We start from the raw sequence: 19,771 nt of genomic DNA, 5'->3' as shown, positions 1-19,771 counted from the left end.
GACTGGTTATGGCAGCTGGAGGGAGGCTGGGTCTGGGATCCAAAGGGAAAAAAACAGTTTGTAGAGATTAGTTAAGATACCAGGTCAGTTTTGGGATCCTGCTCTTTTCATCCTAACAGGGAAGGAGAGCTTTGGAGTCAAGAACTAGGGTATTTGAGGAGAGGAGAGCAACAGGGTTGTAGGAAAGATGTACTTCCTGCCACCAGAACTCAGGAAATATTGACTATCCTGAGCTCTAAGCACCTCCTGCCTGAATTTCAGTGAGGGAAGAGCTGGTCCACAAGCTTCAGACCCGGAATGGTCCTCGGGCTCATCTTCCAGTGTGAGGCATTCATTGGCTTCTTTTGTGCCCGCCCCCTCGACCTCTGCTCCCTTGCCGTGCCGTCTGATTGGTCGCCTGTGTTCCGCAGGCGCTTCATTGGCTCTTCTCGCTCGCTCTCCATCCCAGCCCCTGCACAGGTTTCCATCTCCCAGCAGAAGGCGCAGCCATGAATCCGTTATTCGGCCCCAACCTCTTCCTTCTACAGCAGGAGCAGCAGGGCCTGGCTGGGCCCCTGGGGGATCCCCTTGGAAGTGACCACTTCACCGGGGGAGGGGACTTGCCCACAGCGCCGCTTGCCCCCGCTGGCCCCTCAGCCTACTCGCCGCCGGGCCCTGCCCCGGGCCCGTCACCCCCCGCCGCCATGGCACTCCGCAACGACTTGGGCTCCAACATCAACGTGCTCAAGACCCTGAACCTCCGGTTCCGATGTTTCCTGGCCAAGGTGCATGAGCTGGAGCGCCGGAACCGGCTGCTGGAGAAGCAGCTGCAGCAGGCGTTGGAGGAGGGTAAGCAGGGCCGTCGGGGCCTGGCTCGCCGCGACCAGGCCGTACAAACTGGCTTCATCAGTCCCATCCGGCCTCTGGGTCTGCCCCTGGGCGCCCGGCCGGCCGCGGTCTGCCCCCCGTCGGCGCGAGTGCTGGGCTCGCCCGCGCGCTCACCAGCCGGTCCCCTCGCGCCCTCCTCGGCCTGCCACTTGTCGCCCTCCACCTCCACCTCCACTGCCTTCTCCTCGTCAGCCCGCTTCATGCCCGGCACAATCTGGTCCTTCTCGCACGCCCGCCGGCTGGGGCCAGGACTGGAGCCCACGCTGGTGCAAGGGCCTGGCCTGTCGTGGGTGCACCCTGATGGGGTGGGCGTCCAGATCGACACCATCACCCCGGAGATCCGCGCACTCTACAACGTGTTGGCCAAAGTGAAGCGGGAGCGGGATGAGTACAAGAGGAGGTAGGGACCGGGAAGGTGGGGATAGGGCTCAGTGTCATGACACTTACAAGGGGTATGTGAATTGTGGGTTCCCAGACCAGGGCAATGGAGGCCCAAGAATCACTGTGAATAGCATAACAGTAGTTTATTGTCTTGTAATGAGGAGCTTTGGAAGGAATTGGATTCAGTGAGCCTAGAATCCACAGAGAATGCAGAAGTCAGACTCGTGACAAGAAGCATACTAGGAACAGAACACTGGAAAATTCATATTTTTCTCCTGGCATATCTCCCTGTCTCATGCAGGCTACAGTTGGTTCAGATGACTGTGTTAATTATAAAGGTTTTTGAGATACTACCGGGCACCATTTGAGAGGGTATTGCATGTGGGGTCTGATTGCCTTACAATCTTCAGTCCTTGAGTTGGAAGATAAATTCCACCCACTGATCAAAAGTAGGAGGCAAAGAATATAGCTTTAAATTGGTAGGTTAATTTAAGTGAAATTGGAAGGGCAGAGGCTCACTGAGGGAAGGTCTGCACCCTTCATTGGTGATCCTGTTACTATCCAGGGTTTCCCCAAGGAATGTTCATGGAAACCAGGTTCCATACAAAAGGTTCCTAAGACCCCAAGGCATTGCTTGGAGCAGGTTAAAAAAAAAATGGGAAAAGGAAGAGTAAAGGGAATTCCATAAGGTTAGGGCAAGGGATTGGTAGTTGCCATAGGGCTGGTGGTGAACTCTGGTGAAGGAAGTATGAGCAGAGTAAGCAAAGGGACTGAGTAAGGAAAAGTTAGAATATGGACACACCCTACAGCTGTTAAGACAACTCAGGGCACGCCTAGTGTGTTCTGAAGATGAAGATTTGGCTTTCTGAGAGGAACCCTGCCCCAGTAGGGTAGCACAGGGATGAGGGGAAGGGAGGTGATGCCACAGTGTTGGCTGTATACTAGTTGGATTCCTTAGATGGTTGGTAACCAGGCTGATGCAACAGGAGCATAGGCTGAGCCAGTACTTTGGTTGAGGAAGAAAGATACTAGGGTCAGAAAGAGGCCTTGGTTGGGGACTCCACTCCCTTCTGAGCTATTGGGGCTCCTTGTGGGCAGGTTGGGGGACTACCTTTGTTGCCCAGTGTAGCAGGAATTGACATATGGTTTAGGTCTGGGTAAGGAGTGGCTGAATGTTCTGGGAAATTACCTTTGGGTCTGGGACTGACTTTCAGGGACTGGGAACTTGCTGGAGTCTACCATATCACAGATCAGCAGACTTTCTGAGGTTGTCCTGCTTCATGTTGGCTTCATTAGTTGTTGTTCATGTTATTATTGTCCTTGGGGGTTTCAGTTGTCCTAAACCCATCATCCAGGTGCCACCCAGAACAAGCCTGCCCCTGCCCTTGTAGGAGTTAATTAACACAGTCACCCATCAGTGGAACATGGACAGTTCTGGATTACATCCATAACCACAGAACAACTGCTCTTCTCAGGGGCGTATTTTTTTTTTTTATAACTGAAAAAGTATTTGTCCTTGGTCCAGCTGTCCAGGGCAGCAAAGAGTTATACCTTGGGGATTGATTAGCTCATCATTTTGCAGCGTGTTGTTGTGCAGAGGGCCTCATAGCTGGAATTGTATGGTACGTGACATGGGCAGTACTCATTCTTCCACCCCAGATCCCCTGCCCTCATTCTGGTCTCTTTATAGCAACACTATACCTCCTGTCTTTAGTGCAGAAGGCATGGGGATAGCTTTAGTATTAAACTGGGATGAAGCCAAGGCCTCCTGGGCTCTATTTTCAGTTCCCCTGCCTTATTTGATCTTTCTCTTGGGCCTCAGTTTTTCCAATACAGGAATGCCCCCTGCTTCAGATCAAGGCTACAGTCTATTTGTAGGAGAAATATGTGATAAATGCAGAATACACAAAAATTGCTCCGATCCTACCCACAGTAAGAGAAGCTTGTAAAAGATATTTGAATGGAGGTCAAAAAGTCTGGCTCAAAAGCAAATAGAATCCTAGCAAGCTTCTAGATGATTCATTTTTCAGACTTCTTACCCTTTAAGACTTCATTAATCTTCATCTTTTTTTGTTTATTAATTTATTTATTTTTATGTGGTGCTAAGGATCGAACTTAGTGCCTCACATATGGTAGGCAAACGCTCCACCACTGAGCTGCAGCCCCAGCCCCTAATCTTCACCTTTAATTAACTTCTTTACTTGTTTCCACCTGAGTTTTTTGGATTCACTGTCAAACAGTACATTTTGTCCTCCTTGATATATTCTGTCCAGGGTTGCTGGTCCCTGTAAATCTTGCTAGCTTTCTCTAGGGATTCATGGATGCCAGGCACATAAGGGTGCTATCTCCCATGCCTTCATGTTGCAAATGAAGAATCCAGAAAAGATAAGGGTCTTATATAAGAAAATAAATAGCCTGATGTTATCAGGGCTCTTCAATGCCAGAGCAAAAGGAGAAGGACATGTGAGGGGCTAGCGAGGAAAGCCAGGAGCTGGGCTGCATGGTGAACCAGCAGGGTGGTGGCCAGGCTGACTGCCTATTCTGCCAACTCAACTGGGAGGGGCAGCCGAGGTGATGCAGGAGTTATTATTAGGCATACTGCAGTGCGGCGATGATGTGGAACACAGGCAAGCAAGGAGACACGGGACCAGAGAGGGCAAGAAAGCAGAAACGATGGAGGGAAGGGATAGGAAGGGCTCACTCCTGACTACAGAAATAGTTCTCTGGGATTTCAGTGTCCTTGCTGTCCTCTTGGCTGCTTCCTCACCTTCTTCTTTTCTTCTTCTTCTTTTTTTTTTAAATATATTTTTAGTTGATGATGGACCTTTATTTTATTTATTTATATGTGGTCCTGAGAATTGAACCCAGTGCCTCACACGTGCCAGGCAGGCTCTCTACCACTGAACTACAACCCCAGCTCATTACCTCCTTTCTTATGTTGAGGTTTTTCTCAGTGCAGTTTGCCACCTTTCTCAGACTAAAAGAAGGCTTTTCAGATTGTGTCAAGAAGTAATGAGTTTATATGAACAGGATTTGAGATATGTTGGTATTCCAACCAATTCTGTGGGGTTTTGAACTGACAGGGCCAAATCCTAGTACTGGCCTCCATTCCACTTCTGTCTCTGTGATGGAATAAGACATGTAGTCCTGGGAAGTGCCTTCATGCCCTGCCCTGTGGCCAGGAGTGTCTTCCACCCTCCTTATGGTCTTCCTCTGACTTCTGGGTAATGAGAGGTGCTACTTCTGGCTTTCATCCCCCCACTGCCGAGGTACAAGTTTGGGTGTATGGTAATCATTGACTTCTCACATCCACTGCTTGTGTGCTACTGGGGGACTTTGAGCTTCAGGGCCAGCCCTGTCATCTCTCTGTGGCTTCCTTCCAGGGGTTTTGGGTGGGGGAAGAACTTGAGTGTCTCCCACCAGGCTCCTGAGCAGCTCTGTTGATATAGCCTGTGTCCTGCAGATGCTTTCACAGGGTTAAATGGTCCCACAGGAGGCAGGGCAGCGGGCTAGACGAGCTCTGTTCTGGTGCGGGCAGGAGGCAGGAGACCGGATCTGTGCCACTGAAGGTGGGAGACAGGGCTGGGTGGGCCTGGTTGTCTGGTGTGGGCAGGAGGTGGGTGATGAGGCTGGCCAGACAGCTGGGGGAGCTGGGGCCCCCTGGGGATCGCCCTGCAAGGAGTCAGAGCAGGGGCAGATACTCTTAACCATAGTTTCTGGTGTGCGGCCTGGAGGTTCTGGGAAGGCAGCTGGTGAGCTTGGTCCTTGCCAAGGAAATGTGGAGCTGCCTGACAGCTGCAGCTGGCCACCAACTGACTGGCTACACATTCCTGTAAATCCCCATGTAGGGGTCCAGACCTGGGGTCTGAGCCAGAGAGGCTGGGAGAGGGAACTGTAGGGGCAGGAGGGACTCTGAACCTACGTTTTCTGTCTCTTCCCAATATCTGTCAGGTGGGAAGAGGAATACACAGTGCGGATACAGCTGCAGGAGCGAGTTTCTGAGCTCCAGGAGGTGAGGGTGGCTACCCAACTGCTACTGCTTCCCTCAACCTGGTGCCATTTCCTTGTCCCTTCTTATTGTCTTTACCCTTTTCTCTTATTGGCAGTACACTAATATTCAGTGTTTCCTCTCTTCCATAGGAAGCCCAAGAGGCTGATGCCTGCCAAGAGGAGCTAGCCATGAAGGTGGAACAGTTGAAAGCTGAGTTGGTCGTTTTCAAGGGGCTCATGAGTAATGTGAGTTCAGCCTGTCACATTTGGGCCCTGCTGGGATACTCAGGCAGCTGGAACCAGGAAGGGTGACCTTACTGGCCTGTTGCTGCCCCGTCTGCCATTCCTCCCCTCACTTTGCTGTCCCTCTGGCTTTCCCGGGCCTTGATACCCTCTAATTAGATACAAAGATACAAAGAAGGAACAAAAGCCTTACATCCTGTCAGAGAGGCAGGATGGCCTGGTCATTTCTGGAGTTTGTTGGTAGTAAGTGTGAGCACAGCCTCTGGAGCCAGCTTGTCTGGGTTCTGATGCTGGCTGTACAGCTTTCCAGTGGTATGTCTGTGAGTCAGTTCCTTTACCTCCAAGTCCTCCTCAGCCTCCATAGCCTCATCCGTGGAATGGAGAAAATAAAGGTGTGTGCTTTGCAGGATTATCATAAAGATTTCAGTGTATTTGGAACAGTATCTGGCACATGCTTAAATGCTAAATGAGCATAGCTGTTATTACAGTACTTTCTCCACTCCACCCTTTATTTCTTTATTTATTTTTTCAGTATTAATGATTGAACCCAGGATCTTGTACATGTTATTCAAGTGTTCTACCACTGAGTTACATCTTAGCCCTTTTTGTTTTTATTTTGAGATGGGTCTTGCTAAGTTGCCCAGGCTGGCCTCAAACTTATTTGAACCCATGGCCCTGTATATGCCTGGCAAGTGCTCTACCACTGAGCTATATCCTCAGCCGGTCAAACTTGTGGTTCTCTTGCCTAGGCCTCCTGGGATTGCAGGTGTGTGCCACCATGCTTGGCACCTTCTTTACTTATAATTCCCAGTGGTCTCCTTTCCCTCTGGTAATGTAAGTTCCAGGAGGGTTAGGACTATGATTGGTTTCAGGGAATCCCTGTCTGTACCAGACTCTGGGCCATGCCCTTCAGAGAGCTCATTTGACCAGAGAGCCAGTCACATGGTGGTCCCAGTGTATGCTATGAGGAGGGGCCCCCTGGAAAAGAGTGTTCTGCCCAGGGGTTAAGAACTTCATGGACAAGGTATGATGAGAAGGGTGAGGCTTTTGCCAAGCCACTAGGGGTACTTGCTACCTCCTCACTGTTCTTTATGTTCTCTGGACAGAACCTGTCAGAGCTGGACACCAAAATCCAGGAAAAGGCCATGAAGGTAGATATGGACATCTGCCGCCGCATTGACATCACCGCCAAACTGTGTGATGTGGCTCAGCAGCGCAACTGTGAGGACATGATTCAGATGTTCCAGGTGAGGGGCCAGGCTATCATCAGCCAGTAGGATGGGGCGGGCAGATGAAGGAGCTTCCATTGTGGCTGGCCTGTAGCTCAGGCTCTGCCCCTTTCCTGGGGAGCCTTGTCCTAGTACCAGGGCCCTCAGTGGGACTAAGCTGGGGGGCAAGGGACAGCCTCAGGAGAGGTTTTGGAAGCTGTCTCTAACGCCATCTCCCCCCTCCCTCTCTCTCTCCTCTGTCTGCTTCTCTCCTCTCTCTTCCTTTCATCTTCTTTCTTGCTTTCTCCATAGAAGAAGCTGGTTAGTTTGCTTTCATGCAAGTTTATTAATGTCCCAGTCCCAGTCTCTGAACCACACAGGTCCTTTGGCCATTGATTTTGACCTAATAGGCTCTTCAGCACAGATTTCTTCTTCCCTTTCTGTTTTCCTTGCTCTTCTCGTTTTCAATCTCTTTTTCTCTTTACTTCATTTCTTTCTCTCCTTTTTCCCACTGGCCTTCTAGATCTGGATGCAAGTCAAGTTCTCCTTTGTAAATACTAAATCCTCATCCTCCTTGCAGCTTAAATCTTTATTTTTATTTGTTTATTTTGTAGTACTGGGGATTACACCCATATACCCCGCCCCCAGACCAAAACTTTTTTTTTATTTGAGTCATTTCATCAGGAAGTTTTTAGTTTTTAGAAAAAAAAAATAGTTCCTCTTTAGCCATTAGACACATTTCTGTCCTTATCTTACTGCTCTATTTTCTCTATTTCTTCTTTTTCCTTCTCAGTCTTCAGGCTTGCCCCATCTGTGTGTGTCTGCCTGTCTCTTGGCGACTCTCTGTTTCTGTTCCTGTCATTGTAACTGTGTCTTTTCTCTCTGTCTGCCCCACCCTTCCTTTCCTGCTGGTTCATGCTGCTCCTCCTGTCCCACCCGCTGCCCGCTGCCTGGCCTCCCCCTCCTGCCCTTTCTCCTCATGCACCCGGCCTCGTCTCTGTAGTCTCTGCACTTGTCTCCCATTAAGGTCCCATCCATGGGGGGGCGGAAGCGGGAGCGCAAGGCTGCTGTCGAGGAGGACACCTCCCTGTTGGAGAGTGATGGGCCCCGCCAGCCCGATGGGGATGAGGAGGAAAGCACAGCCCTCAGCATCAACGAGGAGATGCAGCGCATGCTCAACCAGCTGTGAGTCCTGCAGGCCTGTCCTTATCCTTGCCCCCACACCAGAACCATCCTGAGGCCGGAGCTCCCCACAGTCTCCTTTTCTGGACAAGGCCCCACTGCCCTTGACACACGGGTTCCCTGTCTCTAGGAGGGAGTATGATTTTGAGGACGACTGTGACAGCCTGACTTGGGAGGAGACTGAGGAGACCCTGCTGCTGTGGGAGGATTTCTCAGGCTATGCCATGGCAGCCGCAGAGGCCCAGGGAGAGGTAACCACCCCTCCCGGCCTCAGGGCCCCTCAGCTGTACCTTTCCAGCCTGATGCCCTGCCTCTTCCTTTCCTCATTCCTCGCTCTACTCCCTTTGTGGCCTTCATCCTTTCCCTGTGTCTCCCCTCTTCCTTTATCCTTTTCTTTCCTCTTTCCAGTTTCCTCTAACCTGACTTTCTCTCTCTCCCTGCCTTGACCCTGTGGAATGCTCTTCATCCCGTCCTTACCTGTTTGGCCTCCCCTTGCTTCCCCTTTTCCTCCAGCAGCAGGAAGACAGCCTGGAGAAGGTGATTAAAGATACTGAGTCCTTGTTTAAAACACGGGAAAAAGAATATCAGGAAACCATTGACCAGATAGAGGTAAGGACATGCAGGGCCTGTGCTCCAGGGATTTGCAGGGCTGCAGGTGTGTGGGGGGGTCCCTCAATGTGGGCCTTAGAGTCCAGAAACTTCACTTTCTGTTATCTCTTGGCTGTGGTACCTCTGGTGGGTCCTTGAGATCTCATGCTCTGGAGGCGGACATGTGGGTTCAAACCTTGGCTCTATCACTTTTTAACCACTCAACTTTGAACAAGATACTTGTTCTCTTTGAGCCTGTTTTCCTTGTCAAATGGGGATCCAAATAATCCCACCCCCACAGGGTGGTTTGGTAGAATAAATGAAGCAGTTAATCCACACATGGAACTCAGGGCAGGATCTGCTGTCCTGAGGACACCACAATGGCCTTTGTTTGATTTGGTTATCATCAGCACTGTCAATGCCGCAGCACTCAGGGATGGCCCTTCTGCCTCCTCCTCCATCATTCCATAGCCCTGGGGACCCCTGTAGAGATGGTTGTTGAAGCTGGTGCTTTAAGTAAGATTCCAAGTTTCAAGATGGATTGTGGTGCCACAGGATGGAGGTTGCCATTCTGTAGAGAAGAATGATTGGATGGGACTCCCACGAGCGTCCTGTCTAAGTGTGTAATGGCCCTTGCCTGGATACTGCGGTGAGGCAAAACAGGTAGACTTCCAGCTCAACCTCTCTTCAAGTCCTTGTAGCATGTCATTCCTGTTGTGCTCACTCTGCCTGCATTTTGAGAAGGAAGTTGAGAAATTCTTTTCCTACATCCTCATTCTCTCACTACACATCAAACAGTCCTGATTCTTGAAGTAAAAAAAAATGTTTTTTTCAGCTTTTGTTTTTGGCCTAGGCAGAAAAATGCTGCTTGAAAGTCACAGCCAGAGTTTTGCTACTAGCTAAGGCCATGGTGGGGAGAACTGATCTCCACTCTTCTGAGTATGCCTTGTTATTTCTTCCTTCTCTCCCTACCTCTTTTGGATGATAGGCTTCAGCATATCCAACCAGGCAGGGGTCTTATTGCAGTGATCTGCAGCTGCCATCTGTTTGGCGGGACACTTAACCAGAAGTGTCTAGTTGAAAATATGACCTAGTAAGAAAGAGAAGAATATCCTCAAGAGAAGCATGCCTTTTAAGCTGTTCCTGAGTCATCTTACAGCAGAAGGACAGGAGGGGCAAGTCTGGGGAAGCTGACATGGTGGCTTTGGTTGCAACGTTGCCCCTGGTGATCCACCTAGAGCTTCTGAAGTGCCTTTATCTTTGCAACCTTTGATCTCAGGGCCAGTTTCATTATTTGATGGTAAAGCCAGGGCCCAGGATGGTAGGTAGGAGGGAGTTTTTTCTTCTGTACCCTCTGGCTTTCTCCATCTGTCTCATCCTTACCACCCCTACCACCCTGCCTCTGGTCACCCACACCTATTCTGGAGATTGATATTTATTTATTTATTTATTATTTTTAGTTGCCGAGGGACATACAAAAATGTAGAAACTACTTCTAGCAGTACTAGACTTGTATTTTGGTAGAATATTTTTGTTTTACCTCCTTCTTCCTTGTTCCCTTCCCTTCCTTCTTCCCTCCCTTTCCTGTGATGGATTTTAGCCTCTGCCTCGGCTTCCTGAGGAGGAAGGGCTGGGTAGAGGTGGCAGCTGATCTGAAGGAGAGTTTCAGCATCATGTTTTCCTCCTAGGTGGAATAGTTAGTACATCTTGCTCCTCTTGGTACTGTGCCTTTCATGCCATCCTCACTAGGGCTTCCAATCCACCAGCCACCATCTCACCCCAGATGGCACTCTCTGCTGTCCCTTTTGTCTGGCCCTATGACCCATTTCCTCCTTTCTTCCAGTTCTCATCCTCTTTTCATCCAACTCAGATTAGTATGGGTGGCTTCTGCTCTGTGCAAATCACATTCTTCACGGGCCCTTTCCTTCTCTTTCTCTTTGCTCTCCAACAGTCAAGCCAATCACCTCCAAGAAGTTTGATTCTTGTCCCCTTCTGGCCCCCTGGCCTTTGTACCCCAAACAAAGGCAGCCAGATTGTCTCTGGCCCAGATCCTTCTCTGCTTGGCCCCACCTCTCACTCTGTCTCACAGTCAGATTCTGTCTGCAGATTTGAGTTCTGGGAAGAAGACCATCTTCCCTTGATTCCAAGCCTCTCATTTTCCCACATAGAATGATTCTGAAGTCAGGTTATATCTTATAATTGGTAGGACATTCAGTGTGGCAGTCTTTCTTTTCAGTGTCTGGAAATGACTTATAAGCGAGAAATAAAGTAAGGAGGAGAAAATGGTAAGAGAATTGAGACTCTTTGAATAAATAGAACAGTCAGGTTTTCCTCCTATTTGTTGTGAATCTTACAGATACTTCACTGAGTTGATTAATTCTCATTGAGGGAGTGCTGGACACACAGACATGAGTAAGACCCTTGAAAGCCCTCAAAGGAGCTACAAGTTAGTAAGGGAGGTTGGCTAGAGCCAGCATCACACAGGAAATGTGGGATGAGCTGAGCCCTGTGGGAACCCCAGGGAGGGAACAAGGGCATTCACAGGTGGCTGCCCCAAGAAGTTTAGAATGTTGATCTCCATTCCTGCCCATGTTGACATTCCTTTTCTCTTTGCTCATGTCTATCTTTTAAAAGCATGGAGGCCTGGCTGAGGTTGTGGCTCAGTGGTAGAGTGCTTGCTTCACATGTGTGAGGCACTGGGTTTGATTCTCAGCACTGCATATAAACAAATGAATAAAATAAAGTTCATCAACAACTAAAAAAAAAAAAAAAAGAAGAAGAACGTAGGCCTACAACAGATACCCTTGTGTTTTTCTGTAAGCAGAGATTCCTGAGAAAAGGATTGTTTGGTGGGGGTGGGTGGAATACTGTTTGGTGATAAGAGCACTTGCCTAGCATTTGTGTGTGAGGCCCTGGGTTCCATCTCCTGCACCATGGAAAAAAAAAAAAAAAGAAAAAAGTTCTGAGGAAACTATTGTATAGTTTGGTGCTTTCTGTCTCCATCTGATTTTTAATTTTTTAAAAGTGATTGAATCATTCTCTGTCTTTAAAAAAAATTTTTTTTGTAGTTGTAGATGGAAGAATGCCTTTATTTTATTTGTTTTTATGTGGTGCTGAGGATTGAACCCAGTGCCTCATGTATGCCAGGCAAGCGCTCTGCCACTGCGCTACAGCTACAGCCCCATCTGATTTCTTTTTAAATCTGAGCCTTCAACCATGGCTTCCTGGATCCCTGGTCCAGCTGGTGCTCTTGGCATGTTAGCCTCCTGATCAAGGGAGCAGAGGTACTATTGCCCTGGGCCTGCTAACTCTGGTGGCCCTGTCCTGCCCCATCACAGCTGGAGTTGGCCACAGCGAAGAACGACATGAACCGGCACCTGCATGAGTACATGGAGATGTGCAGCATGAAGCGGGGCCTGGATGTGCAGATGGAGACCTGCCGCCGTCTCATCACCCAGTCTGGAGACCGGTAAGGGCCTGCTTGGAGTGTAGGGCCTGCCTGCTCTTCTGAGTACCTGCCTTCCAGGGTGATGCAGGAAAGGAGTGGGGGAGCAGAGCCTTCTAACCAGCAGGCCCTAAATACCCTTGGGTAGTACCTACTTTTTTTTTTTTTTTAAATACCTTTATTTATTTATTTTTATGTGGTGTTGATTATCAAACCCAGTGTCTCACATATGCTAGGCAAGTGCTTTACCACTGATCTACAATTGCAGCCCAGTATCTGGTTACTTTTGATGTGGGGCTGTCTTTTGCGAGTCTCCTGGTATGTCTGGCCCAGATGGACAGCTTTTTCTTCCTCCCTTCAGTACCATCACCTCTAGGGGTTTTATTGGTTAGACATAGCTTAAAAACTAGCAAGGAACACAGAGGGATGTGGGGTGGCAGATTTTTATCTAAGGTCAAAGCCACGATTTGTGCATTTGATTGACCCTGTCTGTATAAGTTATGCCTTACAAAAGAGTAAATTTTACAAACCATAAAAATTCTACAAATAATCTGGGTGCACTGGTGTTTATCTGTAGTCCCAGTGACTCCAGAGACTGAGGTAGAAGATTGCTTGAACCTAGGAGTTTGAGGACAGTTTGGGCAACATAGTAAGACACTGTCTCAAAAAAACAAAAACAAAAATGTCAAATTACAGGGCTAGGGATGTGGCTTAGTAGAACACTTGCCCAGCATGCATGAGACTTTGGGTTGAATTCTCAGCACAACAAAAACAAAACAAATTACATATATACATAAAGCGGGGTACCTAAGGTTAGTATACTCAGTTGGCATCTCTTATTTTTTTTAAGGTTTGAATTATATGCATACATATATATCTCAGGTGACATCTCTTATGCTGTGACTTCAGACATTTCTGACTGCTGAAACTCTCAGAGCCCGTAAGATAAAAAGCAGGGACCATTTCCCTCATCAGGGCAGTGTGGGAGAGGATTCTTTCTCTCCTCCCCGCATCCCTCGCCCTGACTCCATCCTTAACCCAATGGTCCCCTGCCCTCACCAAAGTGTTTCTCCTACCTGCTAAAGGATAAATCCCTGGGAAGAGGCATGCCAGCCCCATCAGGCCTTCTGTTTGCCCCAAGATAACAACTGGCGTTTTCTTCTAGAAAGTCTCCTGCTTTCACTGCGGTCCCGCTTAGCGACCCGCCGCCACCGCCAAGCGAGACTGAGGACTCCGATCGCGATGTCTCATCTGATAGCTCCATGAGATAGGGACCACCTCCATCTTGGCTCCCCTGTGCCCCATCCTGCCCAAAGCTGGGGGTTCATGGAGGGGAAAACCATTTGTACTACCACACCAAACCTGGCCCTGGGGCCTGTGTTGCTCCTCTCTCGGGCTTCCTCCCTTGGTTCTTGGCCTCCCTAGAGTTCTGGGATGTCGGGGGCTAGGCTTGGCCCTGCCCTTCCTGGGCAGCTCCCACTGCAAATGGGGCTCTCCTGCCTTCATGCGTGGTGTCTGCTACTTCCCCATCTTTAAAAGGCCAAGAGTGCTCATGGCCTTTCACCTTTTCTATTGTGTAAGGAATGTGAATGTGGGACCTCCAACTCTGGGACCTAGAGCCCCCTGTCTTTGATTTTGTACTGGTGCTAACTGGCCCAGGCACTGGTATGAAGTGGATTCAGCTAGAAGTTCCCTAAAGGATTGTATAACACATGCAGTTGGACAGGACTTCCCTTCCTGGTATGGATAGAGGGAGGTGGTACTGGATAGGTATGCTGTCCTGCTGTCCATGTTCTCATGGCTGTCCACCTGCCAACTGTAGTGTATGTGACTGTAACCTTCCCTCACAGAGGGAGGCACCGTGCATTAAAGGGGCCTTTATGCCCTGGACTGGGTGAATTACCCTGAAGGATGATAGCTCTTATCTCCTGGTCTCTGCTGAGTGACAGGAAAAAAAAAAAAAAAAAGTGAAGCAGCTCTGTCTATGTGCCTGCGTTCAGGGTCTGTTTCAAGTGTTGGCTGAAGATGTGGCTCTTCCTTGTCTCATTCACCAAAACCAACAGGCTGATATGTCTGACTTGGAAAAGCTTGAGAAGTGGAGAGATTCAATTCTGAATACCTCAGAGGCTGTGCTGGCATTTGAATGGAGTCTTTAATAATAATCAAAGTGGAGAATATTTATTGAACACTTTTGTGTCACCGATTCAAGCCTTTTAACTATAGAATCTGAGTTCTGTATTGTTTTTTCATCTCCATTTCACAAAATGATGTACAGAAGTTACAAGTAACTTGCCCAAATAGAGCCTCCAAGTGGCAGAGCTAGTTCACCAGCTCCCAGCCTGTGCTACTACCTACTAGAAGCTAGAAGAGGTAAAACCTTGTTTTACTGACATTTTAATCATGTTTAGTCTTACCTAATTTAAAGACCTAAGCTGCAGGATGCAATCATAGCCTCATCTTGCAGTTATTCACACATGAAGGTATGAGTGGAAGAACTAGAATTGCATGCGGGAGTCTCCATGCAGCCTACTACATACTTCACAAGCCTGTCAACCAGTCAGGCTCATATACACAACTCCAAAGTCCTGACATAAATATTACCTTTCCTAAGGGTACCTGAAAGAATAACTGAGGGCTGGGGGTGCCTAGCATGGGTAAGGCCAAGTTCAATCCCCAGCACCACCAAAAAAAGAAAAGTAAAAATAACTTTGTGACAGAGGTAGCAGGTGAAGGGCCTTTCAATATTCAGTTTGCTTCATGTAGCACCCAGAGGGAAAATGTAAATGAGGAAGGCATATATATGTAATAGTAAGGATAGCTGGCACCTGTAATTGCTATGACCCTGAGGGCTAAGATAGGAGGATTGGGAGTTCAAAGCCAGCCTCAGGAAAAGTGAGGCTGCTAAGCAACTCAATTTCTAAATAAAATACAAAACAGGGCTGGGAATATGGCTCAGTGGTTGAATGTGTGCTTGAGTTCAATCTCAGGCACTTCCCCACCCCCACCAACCCAAAGGATAAAGGTCAGGTCCCACTCCACACACATTCCCATCTTCTCATTCCCTTGACCACAGAACAGACAGGTGGCTGGGTGCAGTGAACTTTATTGATGGTATGTGACAATAAGGCTCCCTAAGCCCCTCCCCTTCTTCAGGGGATCTAGGATGGAAATTGGGAAGGGGGGAGATTCTCAGTGAGTTGAGGGACTGAGTTAGGGGCAGGGACTCCCCAGCAGCTGAGGGCCTCTCTCTTCCTGTGTTCTTGCTGGGGCAGGTGGTCCAGGGGCTCTTACTCCTTGGAGGCCATGTGGACCATAAGGTCCACCACCCTGTTGCTGTAGCCAAATTCATTATCATACCTAGAAGGTGAATAAGTTGTTAAGAGCCATATTTCTGAGCCAGCCACCAGGTGTGTTCCCCCCACCCAGGTTACATACCAGGAAATGAGCTTAACAAAGTGGTCGTTGAGGGCAATGCCGGCCCCAGCATCAAAAGTGGAAGAGTGGGTATCACTATTAAAGTCGCAGGAGACAACCTGGGGAAGGAAGAGAGTTAAGTATGGGAATCCACCTCTGTTTAATAGGGCAATTCCCTGTCCTATCAGACCAGTACCTGGTCCTCCGTGTAGCCCAAGATGCCCTTGAGGGGGCCCTCTGATGCCTGCTTCACCACCTTCTTGATGTCATCGTATTTGGCCTAATGAGGTAAAAATAAGATGGATGTTCATTTTCCAAAATCACTGTTTTACCAGACAAAATCTCAGTCCACCACGTTTCCAACCCAAACATACAGCTTTCTCCAGGCGGCAGGTCAGATCCACAACTGACACATTGGGAGTGGGCACACGGAAAGCCATGCCAGTGAGCTTCCTGTAGACAGGGGGAAGCACTGTCAGCTCCAGGTGCTCCTGACCCCCTCCCCTCTATTCCCCCAGGTACAGCAAAGCCTTACCCATTCAGTTCAGGGATGACCTTGCCCACAGCCTTGGCAGCACCAGTGGATGCAGGGATGATATTCTGGGCAGCCCCACGGCCATCACGCCACAGTTTCCCAGAGGGGCCATCCACAGTCTTCTGAGTAGCAGTGATGGCATGGACTGTGGTCTGGAAAAATGGGAGCGCTAATGAGGCCCCTCCGAGTATCCATCACACCAGCCCTCACTCAGCCTCCTTCCTCCCCCTTGGGAGGGATTGAGGGATAGATTTGAGCCAGTCCCTTAAAACCCCTAGTCCTGGAGCAGGAACTAAGTATGGAGAAGGATCCAGCGATCCAGCCCTGGGTGAGAATTAATCAGCTCAGATCTCATTTCCCACCATCTACATACCATGAGTCCTTCCACAATGCCAAAGTTGTCATGGATGACCTTGGCCAGGGGGGCTAAGCAGTTGGTGGTACAGGAGGCATTGCTGGGAAGAGAGGAAAAGTCAGGGAAGGCATGCACACAGCCTTACTCTCAGCACTGCCTGCCATTTCCCCAATGCCCTCTGCTGTCCTTACCTGACAATCTTGAGGGAGTTGTCATACTTCTCATGGTTCACGCCCATCACAAACATGGGGGCATCAGCAGAAGGTGCAGAAATGATGACCCTTTTGGCACCACCCTTCAAATGAGCCTATAATCGAAGGGGTTGGTTACAAATGTATGTTCTGCTTTTTTTTTTTTTTCCTGGTTAAGTCGGATTCCCTCTTGCTTCTAGCTACAAATTCAGGGTCAACTCTCCTCCTATTTAGCCTTCTATCCACTTACCCCGGCTTTCTCCATGGTAGTGAAGACACCAGTGGACTCCACAACATATTCAGCACCAGCATCACCCCATTTGATGTTGGCGGGATCTCGCCTAGGAGAGAGGTAATAGGACGAAGTTCAGGCATGTGATGTACCATGTACCTGAGGTAGGTACTCTATCCCCAAAGCAAAATCCCCTGATCCTGCTCTGTGCAAAATAGGCAAGGAAACAAAATATAATCTCGTTTTGTCTTCCACACTTACTCCTGGAAGATGGAGATGGACTTTCCATTGATAACAAGCTTCCCGTTCTCAGCCTTGACTGTGCCATGGAATTTACCATGGGTAGAATCGTACTGGAACATGTAGACCTGGGGAACAAGTTGAGGGCATTAATACAGTTGCCTTAAGTACGCTGCTCCTCCCACCACCTGCAAGGGCAGCACCCACCATGTAGTTGAGGTCAATGAAGGGGTCATTGATAGCGACAATATCCACTTTGCCAGAGTTGAAAGCAGCCCTGGTGACCAGGCGCCCAATACGGCCAAATCTGAGGTGAGAAGCAAGAAAGTATGAGTAGGGAATTATTGTGGATAGGGAATAGATATGCTGATTCATCCTCTTCCAGAAAAAATAGTTATCCGTAGGTATGTATGGGGAATTGATTCTGGAAAAGGATCCTCCCCCCATATCAAGATCTGTGGATGCTCAAATCCTTTACATAGAATGATGCAGTATTTGCATATAATCTGCAATCCTCCTACATACTTTAAATCACCCCTAGGTTAACTTTTAATACCTGAACAATACCTACACATAATTTCATTTATGTGGATTCAGTATAGTACTCAGTAGACAGGAATTTCAAGTTTTGTTCTTTGGAACTTTTATCTAATTATTTCCCCTGCGTTCTTTTCCATCAAGTTGGTTGATGTGGAACCCTCAGACATGAGCAGCCAACTGTACATAATTCCATCCCCCATCCCCCCAAATACTAAGACGTCTAATTTTATCTTCCTTGAGCAAGTCTGCCAGGCTGATCTGGTTTTCCAGCATGGTCATAAAGTGAAGGCTCCTTTCCTGCCCAGGAGATAACTAGGCTTGAAGACTTGCCCACCCCCCAGTCATCTCAAATCCTTCAAGAAGTACTAATGTAGGACAATGCCACCCACAGCATGGCCACAAGCTTGGCACATGGTATTTATCATTCCGGCTTCCCATTCCCTGGGAAGGCTTATTTCTGCCTGGCCTGGATTCAGGCTACACCCTCTGTGCAGAAAAGACTTTTATACTCAGCATCACCAAGCTCAAAGGGCAAGAGTAAAGGTCAGACAGAATCTAACTGGACACGGTATAAGTCCACCCCTTCTCCAAGTCCCTCCTACAAAAGGGCGAGGTTAAGGTAAAGATATGGAGAAAACCAGTTGGTCTTCAGCACTCTAATCCCAAGTCTCTAATTTGCTAAACTACCTGCCCTTCGTAGCTAAAATCAGCAGTGGGAGCAACAGATGTGTGGGTAGTGGAAGGGGGTGGAGGAGAGCAGAAGCCCAGGCTCCTACCTACAGAAAGGTCAGGCAGCTATATTTAACTTCAGATCAGGGTGGAGTGGGGAGATCTAGTTTCTGGAAGATGGAATGGGAAGAAGGGCAGGATTCTCAAGACCCACAGACACCTAATACCCCCCAGTGACCTTTATAGTGGCCTTTAGGGTTAGGGTAGCAGCTAGGCTGCCAGAGCAAAAAAGGCGGTGAGAATGAGCGCTGAGCCAGTGCAAGGGAAGGGGCTGCTGCTATGGGAGCCATTTTGTGGTGTAAATTTTCTTTTCTAACCACGGTGACTCAGCTCCCCCAGTGTGGCACTAAGCCATAGCTACCACACCTCTGGGGTAGGGAGGACAACAGGGTCTCCATGAACCCACTTCTTTGATTCATCAGAGAATTGTCTAGAAGCAGCATCAGGCCTGAGAAGAAATTTGGCTTGATGCTTGAGGGCTGCGTTGTGAGGCTCCGTTCTTTTTGAGAGCCAAGAAAGGGGGAAAGCCTTGCATCACCTGGTTTACCGGATAAAGGAGACTCCACCCTACTAAGGGAGGAGTGAGAGGTTAGTCACAGGCAAGGGCGGACAGAGTAGCCAAGGAAGGTTTCCTAACGGTGGTTCATTCATTTCCTTCCCCGTTGCAACATGGCGGGCCGGTGGCCACAAGTAAAACTGATGATGCGCAAGCCTTGCAGCTAGCATCCCAGGGTGGCAGGCGGGAGGGAGAAGGACGTGGGGGGAGGGGCTCTTCCCCGACACGTGACCCACAGGGCGCGAAAGGAAAGAAAAGAAGCCCCAGCCAGGGGATTAGGGGATGGGTCCCGAGTGAGAACAGGAAAGCCTCCCATTTGCCCGAGGTGGTGGAGGGAAAGGTAAAGGTTCCCCAGCTACAAGCTGGGGACAGGAGCCCCTGCCCGAGCCTACACTCGGTCTGCGCGCTGACCTTGAGCTCTCCTTGGGGTGAGGGCGCTACCCACCCACCTCGCCACGCGATTTCAAAGCCCCTGGCCTCGGCCAGACTTGCAGATGCAATTTCTGTGGGGGCGGCTGCAGCCCGGGGCCCCACCCTAGCCTAGCCTCTAACTTACCCGTTCACTCCGACCTTCACCATCGTGTCTCAGAGATGCGACTGCGAGGGGAAGAAAGGAAAGCATCAGCGCAGTCCACGCGGCGCCAGGTTCCGGGCCGCTGACCCTCCCTCCCCTCCCCCCAGGGCCTCCATGTCCACATCGCGCCTCCTCACGTCCTCCTGCCCCTGCAATGCGGAGGCCCCACCCGACCCAGCTCGGTTCCGCCCCACATCAAAGCTGCTAAAACCTTGGACCGCACACACTCCCTCTCCCGGGTTCTGATCATCCCAAGCCGCTAGTAGCTGCTTTTCGTTTTCACCTGGCACTGCACGAGACGGGAAGAAGTGGCTGCCTGTCGAACGGGGAGGAGCAGAGAGCGCCGGCGGAGGTTGCAGTCCCCCTTTATAGGAACGGAGTGGGGGGTGGGAGCTGGTGACGCGAGCCCCGCCCCCCGCCCGCTGGCCCAGTCGCTGCCAAAGGGCGCTGAGGCCTGAGCTACGTGCGCCCGTAAAACCAAGAGTAGCCGGGCCTCTTCCC

The 19,771-nt window shown here is 49.5% G+C and overlaps 2 protein-coding genes across 6 annotated transcripts; one reads left to right on the top strand and one right to left on the bottom strand.

Moving 5' to 3' along the window:
• Positions 1-449: 449 nt before the first annotated feature.
• On the top strand, positions 450-14,090 carry Iffo1 (intermediate filament family orphan 1). 5 transcript variants are annotated; one of them, XM_058572533.1, is made up of 10 exons: positions 450-1,267; positions 5,200-5,260; positions 5,389-5,484; positions 6,588-6,728; positions 7,717-7,874; positions 8,002-8,122; positions 8,385-8,480; positions 11,798-11,928; positions 12,755-12,844; positions 13,070-14,090. In XM_058572533.1, the coding sequence occupies exons 1-9, from the start codon at positions 489-491 to the stop codon at positions 12,828-12,830; spliced, it is 1,659 nt and encodes a 552-aa protein (XP_058428516.1). In that variant the 5' UTR covers positions 450-488; the 3' UTR covers positions 12,831-12,844; positions 13,070-14,090. The 5 variants fall into 5 exon arrangements, with proteins under 5 accessions (XP_058428516.1, XP_046280030.1, XP_046280028.1 ...); XM_046424074.2 differs by lacking the exon at positions 12,755-12,844 and adding an exon at positions 7,002-7,010 and having other exon boundaries at positions 7,693-7,874; XM_046424072.2 differs by lacking the exon at positions 12,755-12,844 and having other exon boundaries at positions 8,388-8,480.
• An 897-nt stretch (positions 14,091-14,987) lies between these two features.
• Gapdh (glyceraldehyde-3-phosphate dehydrogenase) lies at positions 14,988-19,296 on the bottom strand. Its single transcript, XM_046424075.2, has 11 exons — positions 19,253-19,296; positions 17,079-17,178; positions 16,893-16,999; positions 16,650-16,740; positions 16,400-16,515; positions 16,227-16,308; positions 15,854-16,005; positions 15,693-15,771; positions 15,515-15,598; positions 15,340-15,437; positions 14,988-15,261 (listed from the first exon to the last, which is right to left on the bottom strand). The coding sequence occupies exons 1-11, from the start codon at positions 19,273-19,275 to the stop codon at positions 15,192-15,194; spliced, it is 1,002 nt and encodes a 333-aa protein (XP_046280031.1). The 5' UTR covers positions 19,276-19,296; the 3' UTR covers positions 14,988-15,191.
• Positions 19,297-19,771: the final 475 nt, after the last annotated feature.

The sequence above is a fragment of the Marmota monax genome, unplaced genomic scaffold (assembly GCF_021218885.2).
Source record: "Marmota monax isolate L192 unplaced genomic scaffold, Marmota_monax_Labrador192_F-V1.1 WCK01_AAM20220418_F8-fsc00186, whole genome shotgun sequence".
Classification (NCBI taxonomy): Eukaryota; Metazoa; Chordata; class Mammalia; order Rodentia; family Sciuridae; genus Marmota; species Marmota monax.
Note: the sequence above shows the minus strand (reverse complement) of the source record. Positions and strands in the feature narration are given on the sequence as shown.

Coding starts and splice junctions, on each gene's coding strand:
- Iffo1 (XM_046424074.2), top strand. CDS start 489: ATGAATCCGTTATTCGGCCCCAACCTCTTCCTTCTACAGCAGGAGCAG. Junction 1,268..5,199: donor CGGGATGAGTACAAGAGGAG/GTAGGGACCGGG, acceptor AATATCTGTCAG/GTGGGAAGAGGAATACACAG. Junction 5,261..5,388: donor GAGTTTCTGAGCTCCAGGAG/GTGAGGGTGGCT, acceptor TCTCTTCCATAG/GAAGCCCAAGAGGCTGATGC.
- Gapdh (XM_046424075.2), bottom strand. CDS start 19,275: ATGGTGAAGGTCGGAGTGAACGG. Junction 17,000..17,078: donor TCATTGACCTCAACTACATG/GTGGGTGCTGCC, acceptor CTTGTTCCCCAG/GTCTACATGTTCCAGTACGA. Junction 15,438..15,514: donor TGGGCTACACGGAGGACCAG/GTACTGGTCTGA, acceptor TTCCTTCCCCAG/GTTGTCTCCTGCGACTTTAA.